General features: G+C 52.2%; 1 protein-coding gene across 5 annotated transcripts in view; it reads left to right on the forward strand.

The window, feature by feature from the left end:
- samd11 (sterile alpha motif domain containing 11) overlaps positions 1-18488 on the forward strand; it is a 72287-nt gene that overhangs the window by 41754 nt on the left and 12045 nt on the right. For all 5 annotated transcript variants that reach the window (XM_064304709.1, XM_064304707.1, XM_064304708.1 and 2 more), the window contains exons 5-7: positions 3601-3693; positions 7314-7475; positions 17183-17333. In XM_064304709.1, coding sequence (XP_064160779.1) covers positions 3601-3693; positions 7314-7475; positions 17183-17333 — 406 coding nt within the window. The remainder of the gene's footprint in view (positions 1-3600; positions 3694-7313; positions 7476-17182; positions 17334-18488) is intronic.

Consider the following 18488-nt stretch of genomic DNA (forward strand, 5'->3'; position numbering starts at 1 on the left):
AACCAGCAAAACTTTACAGGCTTTCTTGGTTTCTTTCTTCGCTGCCTTCCCATTTTCTTCTCTTTCTGTTCTTTGTGAAACTGCAGAAACGTTCAGCTCTTACTGCAAGCTTCTCGAATGCGGCAGAAAATTCCTAACACCGTCCATTCCTTCTGTAACAGAAAAACAGCTGACGTGCGCTTTTCTATTTACATTAACTTTAAAAAAAAATATTGTTATGCTTTTGGTAGAACTCAACGCGGTACCCACATGCAGCACAAACACTCCTGGACAAACACACACATGCAGACTGTCCAAACACAAATAAGTGTTCGCGCACGGATACGCACGTACGCTAAAGCCCACTGTGTCTCGCAGACTCAAACACATTCACAGACACACACGCTCACAGACACACACACACACTCCCCCCTCCACCCCCACCCCCCCCGCCCACACACATTAATAAAATCACGGCGAAAGTGCATTAGATAACGGCCGTGATGGCGGCGGCGGCGGCGGCGGCGGCGGCGGCGTCCTCGTTCCGTCCGGCGCGGCCGTCGGGCGAGGCTTTAATTTATGAAGCCTCGGAGGAGGCCGTGTGATGTCAGCGCGCCAGATTACTGATAGGCCCCTTTCATTTTGAAGTTTAATAAAGCTGTCTGGGTGATTCAGCGCACGCCTTCAGTTAACCACATGGAATAATGACTTCCCCCGCCAGCCTGGCCCTGAACCTTTCCCTTTCGTCTGCTGCGTGATGCCCAAGCTGAGAACTGAGTCACAGCTGCCTTCGGGGGGCAAGCCCCTTCCAGAACATTCCTCCACCTTAGATCCTGGGACAGGCAGAGATTCTCACCGCGTTTGGGATGGAAATCGGTAAATAAAGCCACAGGGATTATGGCAGTTGGGGTAGGTGAGGGTGGTTACCCCACGGCAACAGTGTGGATACACTCTTGACTGGAGTATGACTGTGTTATTTATTTATTTTTTTTTACTGTGAAAAAGTATCGCTTTGGCTTGGCGAGGTGAGCCGCCCTGAGCCGTGGAGCAGGACACAGCCAGGCCGCCAATCAAACGAGGGAGGGGGCGTGGCCTGTCGCCGCACCAATCACCACGTGCCAGGGGGACCCCGCCCTCACAATAACCCACAGCGGGGCCCAATAGCGGCAGCCGCGCGGGCCTCATCGATTCATTAATCTGACGATTGATTGGGCGATTAGCCGGAAAGCTCATTTGTGGCGCAGCGAGGACAGGCCGGGCGAGGTTTCAATTTGGAAAGCGCCGGGGGAAGCGCGAGCTGGACCAGAGCGGCGGGACCAGGGGGCTGGCTGTGGGTTGGGGGGGTGGAACAGGGGGGCGGGGGCTAACTGATTAGTCACTTGTGCCCTGGGTGTCAGCGGGAGTCGATCTGTATCTATTAGCGAGGGCTCTCACACAGGGCCCCTCCCTGCAACCGGAATAAATTTGCTTCTACGAGGGAATACGTCAAACCGGGCCGTTATGGATCCCGTTCCGTAGCGTCCAGGCCTCTGCGCCGCGCGTACTTCCTGCGCAGGACATCGCTCTTCCCTCTCCGTCTCTCTCTCCTTTCTCCCTTCTCTGTTTCTGTCTCCGCTTTCCGCTTTTGGTTTTCTTATTCTTTCTCTTGCGTAGCAAAGAAGAAGAAGAAAAAAAAAGAGAAGGTTTTTAGAGTAGTATTTGTGTTTTAGCCAGCTCAGGGAGTGCTGGAACCTGTGTACCGTGCTTCCCGGCACTGCAGGACTTTGTGTACCTCTCCCACGGACCCCGGTCTCCGGTGTTCCAGCTGGGGAAACGCGTGTGTGTCGCAGTGCCGTGCGTCTGTGTGTGTGTGTGTGTGTGTGTGTGAGGCCGGGGTCAGACTGCACTGCTTAGCAGGGTAAGGATCTTCCTGTATTTACCCAGCCGGCCGGGTTTCTGAATTCGAGGCTGAACTGAGGACAGCGCTGGCCATTTCCCAGCAGCCCCTTGGATGCACTACAAGGGAACGGAAAGGGCCGCTGGAAATGTGAAGATTCATAGGCCTGCACTCGTCTGTGTGTGCGTCCTGCGCTGGGGGGGCGAGAGACAGGCACTGTGGCTTTAACTAGAGAGAGAGAGAGAGAGAGAGAGAGAGACTCAGAGAGACGGAATGGAACGGAGAGAGAGAGAGATGAGGAATGGAAGAGAGAGAGGGAGAGACAGAGAGAGAGAGCGAGAAAGAGAGAGAGAGCGAGAACAGAGAGAGAGAGGAGATGAGAATGGAGAGGAACAGAGAGAGGGAGGGAGAGATGGAGGGAGAGCATAGGGGAGGAGTGAGGCGAGGAGGGCAATGACAAATGGCCTTCCTTCCTTCCTGGCTGTACGCATTGCCACACTTTCAGCACTCCCTCCCTCCACATCATTAGCAGGATATTGATTTAATTTTATTTATTTATTTATTTTTGGTGGGGAGTTGGGGTGGGGGGGGGGGGGTGGTGGCGGTGGTGTGGGGCTTGAGGGGGTGTTGAAGCATTGACTACTGGTTCCTCTCTGGCGTGGAGCGGAGTGCTGGAGAAAGGTTTCTGCGCTTCCTCCAAACCTAATGGGGGGAGGACCTTCAGGGTGAGAGGGGAAGAGAGAGAGAGAGAGAGAGAGAGAGAGAGAGATAGAGAGAGAGAGTAAAGGAGGGGCTCGATGAGGAGTCTCACTGGGGTGGCTACGGTTACAGCAGAACCACAGGCACAGAGAGAGAACCTGCCGGAAAGGAGGAGGTGTCACAAGGCGAGAATATCGGCCTTCGATTGAGCAAGGACACAGCCAAGGTTGGGCTGCTCTGCTTTTCTTTGGGGGGGGGGAAGGGCGGTGGTTGTGTGATAAACTCTAGGGCCACAGGGTGGGCCTCAGAGCCCTGGGGAGGGAAGCTTCCTCTCCAGCACCGTAACATCCTCCCCTGCCCTCCTCACCTCTGGAGGCCTCTACCCTCCTCTGACAGGGCTGCCTCACCACACACACGCACACACACAGCACCGTAACATCCTCACCTACCCTCCTCTGACAGGGCTGCCTCACCACACACACGCACACACACAGCACCGTAACATCCTCACCTACCCTCCTCTGACAGGGCTGCCTCATCACACACACACGCACACACACACACGCACATGCACACATGCACACACACACACACAGCACGCAACATCAACCACCCACCTCACTGACACTGCGCCACCACACACACCACACACACACACACGCAACATCTCACCTACCCCATCTGACAGGCGCCCACACACACACACACTACACACTACACACGCACATGCACACGCACACACACACACACACACACAGCACCGTAACATCCTCACCTACCCTCCTCTGACAGTGCTGCCTCACCACACACACGCACACACACACACACACAGCACCGTAACATCCTCACCTACCCTCCTCTGACAGGGCTGCCTCATCACACACACGCACACACACACAAACACACACACACGCACACACACTCCTCCCGCTGTGCTTACAGGTGTGCATCTGTGCGAAGCGCGTTACTGAAATGTAGGCGATGGGCACAGGGTGTTGTACTGGAGCCCGTGAGCGCATGCTAACCGGCGGTTCCTCTTCTCGCAGATGACATTTTAGGCAAGAGAAGATCGTACTCCCCGAACAGCAGCAGCGAGTGCCCCTCAGAGAGCAAGAGGACCCGCAGCGCGTCCCCCAAAGGTAGGAGGCCTCACCTTCACCTGGGCTTCAACCGAGGAACTGTGAACTGTGTGTGTGTGAGAGTGAGAGAGCGAGTGACTGAGTGAGTGAGAGAGAGGAAGAGAGTGAGTGAGTGAGAGACAGAGAGAGAGAGTAGAGAAAGGAGGGAGGAAAGAGAGCGAGAGGAAGGAGGGAAGGTAGTATAAAGTATAAAGGTATATATAGCGTAGTTTGGATTGTTATTCACAGACACACACAGATATACACACACACACACACACGCACGCACACACACAAACATACACAAGCACACCGTGGCCTGTCCACCGGAGGAAATCGTTAAGCGGTAATTGAACGCGGGGCTCCTTTCATGTTCCCCCTGTTTCCTCTCAGGGTAAGACCCTGCTGCACAGGTAAAGGGGGGAGAAGGGGAGGGGGAGAAACTGCCAGCATTTCACCATGACAACAACGCTACGAGGGTGTCCTGTCTGCAGCTCGTTGGCGGATGTGATTGGAGGAGCCTGGGAGCAGCCGTGTGGCTGGGCAGAGTGACGGTTCCATCACACGAACACACAAAAAAAAAAACCCCCCCACATTTTTAGGGTCAGCCGTATATATCTGAAGTGGTATTTTCCTTTCTTTTACAGATCATAGCTTGCTTGAAATACTATCAGCGTCGATGTCCCCACATTCAGTGTTTTTAATCCTAGTGTTTAATCCTAGAATATCATAGTAACGCGACAAAAGGCGTGAACTGATACTGCCAAATATAGTTTCGGGGTGGTACAGAACTGCTTTGTGATGTCAAAAGGCTTTTGGAGTTTGACATACTGTATTCAACAGTGGTTTGAACAGGCCCTCATCCACATTAGTGCTTGATCCCGAGCTTAGGAAAAAAGCAAATGCACAATATAATAGAAAGGTGATGGGCTCATGTGTGTCATTGAAGCCATACCTTTGTGTTTAGTGCTCCCGAACACAAACAGGGTGTGCAAACATTTAGGCTGTGACAATTTAGAAAATGGATTAATTGGGTGGATTAATCAGATGAAGCTAATGATTAAAACTTTCATAAATGGTTAATTAATCAGTAATTTATTCATTGCATTGCATTTATTGGATTTTAATTGAATGTTCATTTTAAATTTACATGGGTATTTTGTTAATTTACATTTAAAATTAAAATACTAATTAATTAAGAAACCACTTGCTCCAGCATGACATCCTTGATCCAAATCATTGGTGGAAATATGTATGTTTATCAAAAAACAAATTTTTAATTAACAAAGGAATTCCTGAATGAATAGTTGAATAGTTCACAGTGCTATGATCCTGGGGTTTTTAGGAGAGAGAGAGCAGGTGCCCCAGAGCAGCCTGCGTGCGTGGGACTTCCTCTCCGGGCAGAGGAAAAAAAAAAAGCGGCCTTCCGCAGGAATGGTGGCGGGGGGGCGGTTCACGCTCTGACCTCGCCGTAACCATGGCTCCGGGCCCCACGGTTCCGCTCAGGAAGCGGCGGGGACAGGGGCAGGAAGGACAGCGGAAACGGATCTCTCTCTCTCTCTCTCTCTCTCTCTCTCTCTCTCTCTCTCTCTCTCTCCCTCTCTCTCTCTCTCTCTCTCTCTCTCTCTCTCTCTCTCTCTCTCTCTCTCCCTCTCTCTCTCTCTCTCTCTCTCTCTCTCTCCCCCTCTTTCTCTCTCTCTCTCTGTCTCTCTTGCTGCTCCCTCTTTTTCTTCAAAAAATTCAAAAAAATTCTCTCTCTTGCTCTGTCCTTCTCTCTCTCTCCCCTTCCTCATTTCTCTCCCTCTCTCTCTCTCCCCCTCCCTCATCTCTCTCTCCCTCCCTCCCTCCCTCTCTCTCTCTCTCTCCCTCGCTCTCTCCCCCCTCTCTTCCCGTGGGCGTTCGGCGCCCGCCCGTCCGCCAGGCGGGAGGCAGCGCGAGGGCCGCTATCGCTAGCCCGTCGGCGCGGGCGCGGGGCTGGCCCCGGCTCTGCCTGCCAGGCTCATGAATGAATGATGATTCCCACTACTTAGTGCCTTAAATAATAGATGATGCAGTTTTAAAAAGCATTGATTGCGGGAGGGAGGGGAGAGAGGGATTCTGGGAGTGTAAGCGAGCGTGTGCGTGGGATTAAGGTGTGTGCGTGTGCGTGTGTGTGTGTGTGCGTTTGTGTGTGTGTGTGTGTGCGTGTGTGTTTTTGGTGTGAGTTTGACTGTGAAAAAACGAGTTGTGTGTAGTGATCCTTCCTAAACCCTTTCCCCCACATGACCCCATTTAAACATGCAAACATATTTTGCAGCCCCCAAAATGGGCCAGATAAAACGCGTGATTACCATAAGCAGGCCATCACGATCTCAGCTTAAACTAATTAAATGCATCAGTCTGAAACATTCAAAAGCTTTTAAGCAGCCAGCAAAAATAATTACAACCATATATTAGCCATATAATAACGACTGACACACAAATATACGTGCAAATGTCCTACATTTATTTGGTTTAAAGGATGTGTTTATGTTTCTTTATGTGGGGAATCTTCAGTGGCTCGGCAGAACTAAAGACGCTGCTGTGCGTGGCTTCAGAGCGACCGATGCTAAATATTTATGGCCCTCGCCCCCTCCAGGTCGCTGATTTAAGAGCAACAGGTTTCTGCGCTGCCTGACATGGAGAGATCGAAGCCCAGAGAGCCGCCTCCACCACCTCTGCAGCGCAGAGCGTGAGGCTGTGCTGATCTCACAGAGGAGGCTGTTTATTTACGTCCGCACCCAAACACGGGCTGGCATTGGGGCAGCCTGGCGTCAGGGCCAACAGACAAACCCCCCAACCCCGCCCCCCGTCTGAGTGGCGGCCTCGCAGCCAGCCGCTCCCCCTCCCCCTTTAGGATGTCCTTTCGGCGCTGCCGCAGACGGGAAAGCCACGGTGAGCTTTGAGCTGAGCGGCGGCGGGAGTATCGCACAGACTCTTCGGCCATTTTATGTGAAAAACACACACGCTCACACCCGAGGGCCTGTGGGGGTCCGCAGTTACAGCACAGCCTTTTCTTCTGCCCGGCCCCCCCCCCCCTTCACCTCACACACTGTCCTCCCCTCTCCCCTTTCTCCCCCCCCGGTCAAACTTCTGTGCCTGGAGTCAGGCTTCGCTTTGAACCAGATACCCCCCACCCCCCACAAACCCTCTCCACCCCCCAACTACAACTCAGCACTGGGTGAAAATACACACTTTTGCATCACATCCTTAATGAGCATTAGATAGCTGTGCTAGCCGTTTGTTTGTGTCTGTCTATATCATTTCTTATGGAGTCACTAATGCAGAGTAATTGTTAATGCACACACACCCACACACACACACACACACAGATGCACACGTACACACAAGCACATCAATCAGCTTTCATCTTGGATAAGACTTTACGGTCAGATTGCCAAACAGTGCTTCACAGTGGAACGCAAGAAAAAAAGAAAGAAAGAAAGAAAAAAATAAACAGATGAAACTCCATTTGAGCCAATGTGGGATGAATGGAAAATGAATCCCTGATCCCTTCACCTCCATCGGTGCTGCTGCTTCTCTTGCATGAAGGAGGAGTTAACATGCCGCCCTCTCTCTCTCTCCTCCCTCCCACCCCCCCCCCCCACCCTCCACCCCCCCAGAAAACTCCCATACCCCTGCACTGGAGCCGCTGGCCAGTCACATGACCCCGGAGGAGCACTACAGGCGGATGATGACAGCGCTAAACGAGCACGGGTCCTACGAGGAGCAGCAGCAGCGGCTCTACCAGCTGGCCAACAGCATGGGCGTGGCCAGCCACGGAGGTGAGCTCCCAGCATGCACCTCTCTGCCGTCCTCACCGCACCACCTCCCCCTTCCCCCTGCGCCACGGAGGTGAGCTCCCAGCATGCCCCGCTCTGCCGTCCTCACCGCACCACCAACCACTCCCCCTCTCCCCGCTCCCCCCCGCGCCACGGAGGTGAGCTCCCAGCATGCACCTCTCCGCCATTTCAACCCCCTCCCCCCCCCCGCTATCCTCCATGCCTTCCCATCACCCAAACCCTCCCCTCCTCCACTCCGCGACCCCCTCCCTCCCTCGTTCGGGTGCGTCATGGTGGAGATGAGCGCACGGGGGCCGTGGCCTTGTTGTCTGCAGCCTGGCGGCCGTGACGCTGGAGGAAGCCGGCGGGGTCAGTGTGACACCCTGGTGGGTGGAGCGGTCTCCGCAGGGCACATTCCCGCCCACACGGAATCCAAGCGCCGCACCGCTCACAGATGTGTGCGCGGTGAGCTGCTAACCTTGTTACAGGGAAAAAAACACACACACACACACACGCGCACACACACACAGACACACACACACACGCACGCACACACCACACACAAACACCACAGTTGCTAAATGATTGCGCCTCGACAAAAATAAATTGATTCCGCCGTGTAACAAAAGTTAAAATATTTTCCACAATGCACTTTATAATGAGCAGATGTGTTTTTAGAATAAGCAGCCATTTTGCAGGTCATTGTTATTCCCCCTTTAAAAAAAAAAAGAAACACGACGAATGCAAATGCGCGGTGGGCTTTCAGTGTAATGGCAGCCGGGGAGTGTGCAGAGGGGTGCGGGGGACCTTTCATTTTTGATAATCGCGTCGGGTCGCGTGGCGTAAATTCGTATGAAGAGTAAATACGAGCAGCCCATTAGCAGCACGAGGGTTTTTGGGCTGGGCTGAGTCAGAAGTGCTGAGACTAGCCCCAAAATCCTCAATCCGCTCGACAAGCAGGAGGCAGCAATGGCCGGAACATAAGAGACGCCTCCGGAACGGAGAACGCCATTTAAAAGCCGTCTCAGTCCGCGGATACGCCGGACCCCCCCCGCTCAGTTTAAATTGGGAAAGCCGCCACGCTATACCTGTACCCCCGTCCGTTTGGGCGTGTGCGCCTCCCTCCCTCCCTCAGCTCTGGCTGGGGTGGTGCCCCGGCTGCATTGGGGAGGAGCTCACAACAGTCATGTCCGTTCTCTGTGGCCAGCTCCACTCCACTGCATTTCCCACAGTCTTTGCCAGCACTCGTGTACTGTAGTCATCAGTCAATCAAGTCGGTGTACTCTTTAGTCACTCAATACAGAAGGTACTTGATACCCTAGAGGGTGATTGTGATCTGCCATAGAAACACATGAAACTGGGATTATTAAATGATAGGCATCGTAACTATTGAGCAATTGACAGACCCGACTGACTGATAAGTCTCCTCACCAAAGACATCACTGTATAATCCCCTCAAATAAAACATGGCCGCAGCCATCTTTTCAGCGCGAGGAAGCTTGCTACTCTTTAGGATTCGCTCTTGGCTGCTGGCGTCGTGTGCAGAAGCCATGTACTGGTTCCCTTGAAGGGTTTGAGAGCGAATCAGAGGGAGATATAACAGCTGGTATGTTCAGACAGAACCTCCAGAGTTTGTTGGCTCATAGGTGGAGAGTACGGAATGAGGGGTGGGGGTGGGGGTGGGGGGTGGATAGGGGTTTGGGGGGTGTGGTGGGGCTTTAGAACGGGTGAAATACTACCCGTGGTATGAGTGGGAGCTGTAAAGATGGTTTATACCTGTTAATTTAAGGCCAGGAAAGAAGCTGAGCGATCGGGCTCCACTCCTGCCGTAAATCCTGACCATGAATCCCTCCGGGTGGACCGAGCGAGGTCGGCGTTGGGGGGGGGGGAAGGAGGGAGGGAAGGGGGTGTGTGTGTGTGGGGGTGGGGGGGTGGGGGGGGGTTGGATGACGCTTCGGAGCCACGGAGATGCAGTCCCTGCAGTGTGTGAGATCCTGAAATTCATTTAGAGCGTGAAGCCTGCTGGTCTCCCCGCCGCAAAGCTAAACCGAATCCCCCAAACACAGCGCAGGGAAGGCCGCAGGACGCAGGCAATAGACAGAGATGCAAGTGCAGTGCATGCTGGATCCCAGGCCTGCCACTGGATCCCAGGCCTGCCAGTGCCCCCCGGCCTTCAAAACGTCATTTGGTAACATTTTGACCAGCGTCACAGCATGGCACACGATACGTACGCTAGGTGTCAGCCAGCTTATTAAACTGTGTGAGTTAGAATCCCCTGAATTTCCCGTTTTTTTGAACGATCAGATGCCAAAATATCATTTGGCCCAGTTTCTGACAGAGTGCAGATCGAACAGTACAGAGTACAGTACAGAGACTTGGGATTGTTAGAGACTGATCCAGGCTCTTTGATTGGCTGCAAGCCATCCCTCCAAATTACCAATGCTTTGGGACCAACAAATAGGCTCTCTTTTTTGCATCTACACTCATTAACTATTAGATATATGGGGAGGAGAATGGACACTAATGATAAAAAATTAGTTGAGAGACAAAATAAATTTGCTTCTGTAACCCTCTCCTGTTTTTTCTTGTTAGTTTGTACTTTTTTTTAACTGCTACACTAAATCTGTTGTGTCAAATGTTAACCTAACTCCCTCCTTCTTTTATTAGAATGTAATATTAATTGGCGCTAGGTTTAATGATCCTTTTCACTAGCGTAAATGTAATCAATCTAACGTCCGCACGGCAGAGGGGAGAGTAGATATAACCTTTATTTTTATTTGATCGGTAATAATTTTTGATTGCTGGCTCTGATCAAAAGGGAAAGACCATAAAAAGGTTTAACTGCTTTTTTGCATCTGAAAAGAATTATGCGAGGATGTTCTGGATGTTTAGCTAAAAAGCATGCTCGCCGTATTTCCTTCGCTGAAAAGTTGTGCCGTTTCTTAGAGAAAGGAACCTCCAGCCTCTTAAATAGGGCTTTACTCTGTTTTTTACATGGATGTTTGATCACCCTCTGCATTACTGTGAACCTTCTTGTTTGGTATGTGAGTTCTACAGCATCGGTGGGGTAAATCTTGAGTTTGCAGCCTGAAAGTGGTTTCTGATCTTTCCCGATCTTGGGGCACTGGTTGGCATTGTTGATATGTAGAAGGATAGGTGAATATTGAGGTAAATATTTGGAGTGCGAGAACAACCTTGCACCCCCATTTCAGCGGGGAGCGTGTGAGGCGAGGCTGTGCTCGGGGTTGGAGGATCGGTACACACAGGCCAATGGCTGACGGCAGAGTAGACTCTCAAAGGTGGAGAGCGGAGATGGAGAGAAAGAAAGAACGGCTTAATGTGGTTCCTTCTCCTTCACCCTGATCTTCCTCCACTTTCCCTCTATAACTGCCAATCCCTCCCTTACCTGGTTCTGTTAGGCAGTGACCACACACACACACACACACACAAACACATGTACTCAAGCGAGCACACACACACAGACACACACACACACACACATACACACACACACGTGCGCACACACACACAGACACACACACACACACACACACTCACATTCACACACATTCACACACACACACACACGCAAGTGTAAGGTATGTGGTCGGGGCAACATGCTGGCAGGTGTTCCTAAGGCCATTGCCACTGAAGCTCATGGCGTTTGAATAAATATGCATGTGATAGACCAACAATTTGTTTGCACTCCTCCTCTACAATGGAGGCTGTGTTTGGTGGAGCTTGCCTGTGCCTGTTGATCTTATAGTCCAATGATAAGGCTTTGGCAGCACACATCTGCCTGCAACGGTAGCAGCCAAGCCTTCTGTAGCCCTTGAGCTGGGTGTACAGTTGAGGGCAGGCTGTTTTTTGCTGTATGTCTGTACAACTGTTTTTCACCATTTTTTAAAATTAAATTTTAATGTAAATTTTGTTTTGGTTTTTGTTTTGCTTTTCGGCCAATACTTCCTTGTGCACTCGCAGTTCAAAGAACCGTCAGCTGTTGACGTTTCTCTGACGTTCACGCGAATGTGTCGCGCTCACGGTGTGATACACATTGGCCCGCAGCTGTAAGTGGCCCTGTGGCTGCCTCGGCCTGTCCGTGTGCAGAGAAGGGTAAATGATTTACATACCCGCACTTCCCCACACTTCCCATCGCTCCCTACATCGCAGCTCGCTCCGGCTGTTCTGAAAGCGTTCAGAATAGTTCAGAATTTATGCGATCACACCTTTAAAAATTGTCTGTGTTTGGGAGAACCACCATCAGGCTCAGCTAAACAATGAGCCTGATTCAAGCTGCTCTGTACCCCCCCTCCCCCCCGGACACACACACACACACACACTCTCTCTCTCTCTTTCTCTCACACACATACACACACACACACACACACACACTCTCTCTCTCTCTCTCTTTCTCTCACACACATACACACACACACTCTCTCTCTCTCTTTCTCTCACACGCATACACACACACATGGACACTCGCTCTCTCACACACGTACACACACACACACACACTCTCTCTTTTTGTCTTTCTCTCACACACATACACACACACACGGACACTCGCTCTCTCTCACACACACACACACACACACACACACTCTCTCTCTCTCTCTCTTTCTTTCACACACATACACACACATGGACGCTCGCTCTCTCACACACGTACACACACACACTCACTGTCTTTTTGTCTTTCTCTCGCACACATACACACACACACGGACACTCACTCTCTCACACACTTACACACACACACACACTATCTCTCTCTCTCTCTCTCACACACACACACACACTGATATGCGTGCGCACGCACTCACACACACACGCACCCTTTTTTTTCCCTCTTTGGACACCGGCAGGTGGATGGGCCTGGAGGGGCAGTATTGATCCGGAAAGCTCTTTGAGTTCGCTTGACATTGACGAGGTGCTCGGGCTGCCCCCGCTCCATTCCCCGCCCCCCCGCCACCCCCAACCCCCCACCCAGGCTCACCCGCACGCCCCTGGACCCTCCAAACATGGGGCTGCTTTTTTATTCTCTCTTTCTGTTCCCCCCCTCTCTTTTTTCTCCTCTCTCGGCCGCGGGTCCCCGCAGAGCTGCCTTTCATGTGTTTGAAGTTGGGGCTCTGGAATAAAAGCCTGTGAGGTTGGGGGTAGCGGGGGTGGGGGGTAGAGGGGGTAGGGAGGGGGGGGCGGGGGAGGTGGGGGCCGAGGGAGTAAGGTGTTGTGTTGAGCTGTGAGCGGGGCCGGTGCGTGAGAGCGTAAGTGGCTGGAGGGGGGGAGGGAGGGGCGGCGGGGGGGGGCGGCACCCACATCCGCACGTTGAAAGAGAGACAATGTGGAGACGGATGGGGATGGGGATGGGGGTGGGGGTGGTGGTGGTGGGCGGGGGGGGGGGCATTGAAGGTGATTTCTATTGTCGACTGGCTGAAGCCTGTTCTGCGCGTCTCCCTTTGTGCTCTCACGTTTCACGTTTCGCGATCGTGTGGACAGCGGCTCGCGAAGCGTTTGTGAGGTTGCGATTCAGCCACGCGGAGCCTGAATCGCACTGAAAATGGATGCATCCATTTAAAAAAACAAAAAAAACAAAATGCACACTTATCTTGCAAGAGATCCATGGTGGAGTCTTGTCCTTAAGCGATGTCTTGCTGGCAGAGGAGTTTTCGAGTAGTTTGGAAACTGCTGCCCATTTAGCTTGGCCTGCAGTGGCACAATGACAGACATCTGTTATGCAACTGCAGACGTACAGCAAGCCTAAATGCCATGTGTTTTTTTTTAAGTTTATGAACGGCGGCTCTGAAGCCATTGTAATGCAGTATCCGGGGCACCTATTCCCTCCCACTCTGCTGCTTCTAATTTCTCTACCGCCGTGTCTGCTCCTGTGGTAGGGCACACACTGTTGCTAACGGCTCTGCTCCCCCCCCCCCCCAGTACTGGCACCAGTAGCCACCAGTCAGAAAAGACGTTTAAATTCGCCATCAGACAGCAGCTCAAGACTGCATGCAAACATCCTGTTTATAAAATAAGCATCATTAAGGGCGTTTTTGTGTTTCTGGAGTAACAAAGCCAAAGTGTATTACACGTGTAGACACACACACACACACACACACGTACTGTATGCTCAGGGCGGTAACCACACACAGACATTCTCTTAGCTGCAGCGTAGCGGATCGCGTGTTTTGGTGCCTCTTGGCGCTACTCCGCCTGTATGCGCGTAGCGTGTAGCGCGTAGCGCACACGCTCCGCGGAATCCGTCCTAAGCCTCGCCCCGGCTTTTCCTGTCGTCGCGCCGTTGCCACGGCGGCGGCGGCGGCGGCGGCGGTGGCGGGGTTCTGTTGTTCCCGGTGAAAGCCGAGCTTAGCGGATAGGATTCCAGAGCAAGGCTGCTCTGCTCTAAAGCGGTCAGAAAAAGGACGTGACAAAGGAAGGATAAAAAAAAGAAAAAAAACAACGTCTGCAGGAACGCGCGGGCGCGGGAAACCCGAAGCCGGGCGGCTCCCGCGGCGGCGGCGGCGGCTCCTTTTGTGACGGCGGGCCGCTCCCGTCTCGCGGTCAGGTGCGGCGGCCCCGCTGCCGGGGGCAACCGTCAAACAAAGCGGAGGTGGCGGCTGCGAGGGGGATAGGGGCGTGTCTGGGTTAGGGGGGGGGGGGGCAAGACTAGTTAACGTGCGTCTGCCCTGACGCAATACGTGGCCAACTGCCGATGAAACAAGTGGTTGTTGACTGCCATCGTGCTGTCTCTCATCTTCAACACTCATCCGTCCCCCCCCCCACCTCGCCTCACTGTCCTATGGACTGTTTGTAAGGCTGACCCCTTGGGGGTGTGGCTAACCCTGTGACCGAGTGCTTTGATTGGCTAGGAAGGAGGATCAGGGGTCGGCTCAGAGAAGAGTAGCCCTCAGTTGCCTTGAAGTCAATCTGAGTTCCCTTTACCGTGCGAAGTGTACGTAGAATTCTGATGGAATGAGGACTTGAAGGGGAACCATTACTAACAACAACAGCAACACACAAGAAAAGCCTGCCTGTTGCCGGGGTGCTTGTTGTCGGCAGATCCAAGGAGAAGTTTCCTCATTGGCTGTCGCCATTGGTCATCAACGTGAGGAGAGCATTTTGAGTTCTGCCTGGTGGAGCCTCCCTCCCCAAGTTGTCCGGCCCCTACTGGCTCTCCCATTCCTGGTGCTGAAGGGAATAACAAACTGTGAATCCCCCCCCCCCCACGTTATCAGGTCAAAAAACAGATCAATAAACAGGCGAATTAATACCCAACCCGCTATCTCCCCGATCCTCATGCACAGGCCATCAGAATCCCACGCGCTGGTCCCGCGGGTGTCCTGTCATTAAAGCCGGTAAAAGAATGGAGAGGATGATGGATTTTGTGTTTAACGGTCGTTCATTGGAGGCACCGCTTCCAGATTGTCGATGACCTCATGCTCGTTCCTTTTGGGCGGGGCCTCTGCGGGGGCCTGGATCCAGCCAAATCACTGTCATCGTCCAGGGTCTCCACCCCTCTGCTGGCTGAAACACATTTATTAAAAAGGGCGTCCCGTGTTGGACGGTTCCGCGGTGGGCGGAGCTTCCGTGTGTTATGAATCACTGATTCATGCAAACCAATCACGTTACTTTGCTGTGCATTGCATTTAATCGCAGCCGCTCAGCAGGCGCTGTTATCCATAGAACATAGTAATTCCTCCATATCAGCTAGCCGTTGATAGCGACAGACTGTTTAACCTGTTTTGGGGTCCACAAAGTCTTTCTCTTTCCCTTCACATATATTCTCTGAAAATGAACAAGCACTCACCTCACAGTGGTCTTTTTTCACATCTCTGAAAGTTAAAAATATAAAAAAACATGTTAACTGTAGAAAGCTAGTTAGTGTTTGAAAATGGATCCCAAGGAAAGGGCTTAGCTAGCAGCATCAACACAGTCCTGGCAGGGGATTTTCACAAGGCTGATTTATAGTTACTTATTGGTGTGACCAAGTACTTTCCCTGGGTTTTATTCTCAGAGAAATGTCCCCCATCTGCCTGTGTTTATTCTGTGTGTGTGTGTGTGTGTATGTGCGCGTGTGTGTTTCTGTGTGTGTGTGTGTGCGTGCTTGTGTGTGTGTGTCTGTGTGTGTGTTTTTCTGTGTTTGTGTGTGTGTTTGTGTGTGTGTGTGTGTGTGTGCTTTGTGTGTGTGTGTGTGTTTTTGTGTGTTTGTGTGTGTGTGTGTGTGTGTGTGTGCCTGTGTGGTTATTGCATGGCTTAACAACTTAGTCATGGCTATAAAAGGGGGTCATTAATTCCCTGTAATTATCCTTGATTGGAAATGCATGTTGTTTGTTTACTTTTATTTTGTGTTTTTAGAAGCGGTAATTTGGAATTGTAGAAATTGCTCAGCATTTACTGTTATTGCAAAAAAAAAAAAAAAAAAAACCCCAGAAATATCATTAAAGTATTCACGCTGTTAAGGGAAATGACTGTGGTTATGGTCAGGGATTTTGAGCCAATCACTTTTCATCTCTAAATGCAAAGTGTTTTAAAGTTTTTTTTTTTTTTTTAAAGTGTGCAGCTGTGCTCAGAACCCAAACACAGGGTATTTTATATTACGTCCATAAATGAATAGTGTGGCATGCATGTTGACGTGTGTATATTTCTGGAATTTTCTATTAATGTTCCGGTAGCTGTGTAATCAGGTAGCTGGAGCCGTGTGCTAATGGCATGAAGCTAAAGGCTGAACACTGTTGCCTCCGCCTCGACTCGCCTCAGAAATAGACGCCTTTAAATTGAAATTCTCACCGTACCTCAGGAGAATTTTTTTTTTTCATATCTGTGCAAAATTTTTGTATCCCAACGGAGGTCACAATACGTGCGGTGTGTTGTTTGTTATTCGGTGCTAAGCTGTCTGTCGGCAAATATTTACCTATATGCTTGTCTGTATGTGCACAGGAATATGCGGTATGCATACTATGAGTATTTGTTGTGGATTTTCAAAGTGGAGTGTAGATCAGAAGATCGGATTCTAATGTCAGAAGTACTGGGGCTAAAGTGGACTCTCTCTCTCTCTCTCTCTCTCTCTCTCAATTTCCTTCTCTCTCTCCCTCTCCCCCTTCTTTCTCTCTCTCCCTCTCGCTCTCCCTCTCCCCCTTCTTTCTCTCTCACTCTTTCTCTCGTTCTTTCCCTCTGTTTCATTCTCTCTTTCTTACTCTTGCTTTCTCGCTTTCTCTCAACCCCCTTCTCTCTCTACTTCTCCTTTCCTCTCTCTCTACTTCTCCTTTCCTCCCTCTCGCTATCCCTCTTTCCTTCTCCGTCTTTCTTTCTCTTTTCTCTCGCTCTCCCTCTGTTTCATTGTCTCTCTCTGTCCTCCCTCCTTCTCCTCCCTCTCTCTCTCCTCTCTCTCTCCTCTCTCTTTCCTCCTCTCCTCCTCTTCTCTCTCTCTCCTCCTCTCTCCTCTCTCTCCTCTCTCCTCCTTCCTCTCCTCCTCCTCTCCCCTCCTTCCTCTCTCTCTCTCTCTCTCCCTCCCTCTCTCTCTCTCTCTCTCTCTCTCTTTCTCTCTCTGTCTCTTTTCTCTATCTATTCTCTCTTTTCTGCTTGTGGTTAGTTTTTTTTGATAGTTTTTCTCTTTATGTTGATTGTCTATTATTTTTATTTTGAAGTACAGTAATTTCTGTGGCTGAACGATGTCCCAATAAAAGGGTTTTTAAATCTCTCTCTCTCTCTCTCAGACCTGTTGCGTGCTCGCCAGGAGGCGGTGGCGGCGGCGGCGGTGCGGAACCAGGGCGCCATGGAGGCCCACCTGCCGTCGGCGGGAAGCTCGTCCAGCCAGCGGCGCAAGCAGGGCCTGCCGCAGCACCGCGACGCGCACTTCCCCGAGAGGTGAGCCAAACGCACGCGTCGCCCCGGCGACAAGGGGTCAAACGCACGCGTCGCCATGGCGACCGGGGGTCAAACGCGCACGTCGCCACGGCGACCGGGGGTCAAACACGCACGTCGCTCATTCGCATGCTCAGATGCACGTGCGGTCAGGTGTGCAGAAATATCTACCGAACACAGTCGCGCGCACGCACGCGTAAGCGCGCTGTCAGTGGCACGTACGCACACAAACACACGCGCGGTCGAAGCGGTTCGGGGGACAGAAGCAGGCCTGTTCAGGAACGGTTTGCAAAGCCTTTAAAAAGCCGCCTGACCGAACGGAAGGCTGCTGGCACCGCAAAGCTCTGAAATCCTGCTCAGATGTGAGAGGGGCTTCTGTGTGTGAGTGAGCGAGCGAGTGAGTGAGTGAGAGGGAAGGAGGGAAGGATGGAAGGGGGGAAAGAGGGAGAGGGGAGAGCCAGCAGGTCTGGGGCTGAAATAGCAGAGGTTCCTCTCCTCCTCTGGCCGGGCGAGAGGCAGCCCCAGACCTTCCCGGTCGCACACATGGTATCACTTTCTGTCTGGTCCACATGGCGCGGGACGTCTGGGGGGGAAGCAGCAGGCAAGGCCGGGAACATCCGCAAAGAATCAAGCGTGTGTCACGGACATGTGCGCACGGACAGGGTGCCTGCCCGCACCCCCCTCCCCGCCCCTTTAACCCCCCGTCCCGAAACCCCGTCCCTAAACAGCGTCTCTGACCCTAACACCCCCACCCCCGTCCCAAAACCCCGTCCCTAAACAGCGTCCCTGACCCTACACCCCCAACCTCCGTCCCTAACCACTCGTCCTTAAACCCCCAAAACCCAGTCCCAAACCCAGTCCCAAACCCCATCCCTAACCCCCATCCCTAACCACCCGTCCCTAAACCTCACCCCCCCATCCCAAACCCATCCCTAATCCCCCCCCCCACCCCGCCCCCCGTTCCAGCCCTCCGCTCGCAAACAAAAACCGGGGAAAAGACGGGGAAAGAAGCGCTCAGTAAAACCGCATGAATATTTCAGCGCAATAACGAACCCGGGCCCCTATACCAATGAATACTGCATGAACGGGGGGCCGGGGGGCCCGACTGCGAGGAGGCGTTCACCGCGGGACGGAGAAAATGGGAAGAACGCAGGGGGA

Source organism: Anguilla rostrata, chromosome 13 (genome assembly GCF_018555375.3).
Source record: "Anguilla rostrata isolate EN2019 chromosome 13, ASM1855537v3, whole genome shotgun sequence".
NCBI lineage: Eukaryota > Metazoa > Chordata > Actinopteri > Anguilliformes > Anguillidae > Anguilla > Anguilla rostrata.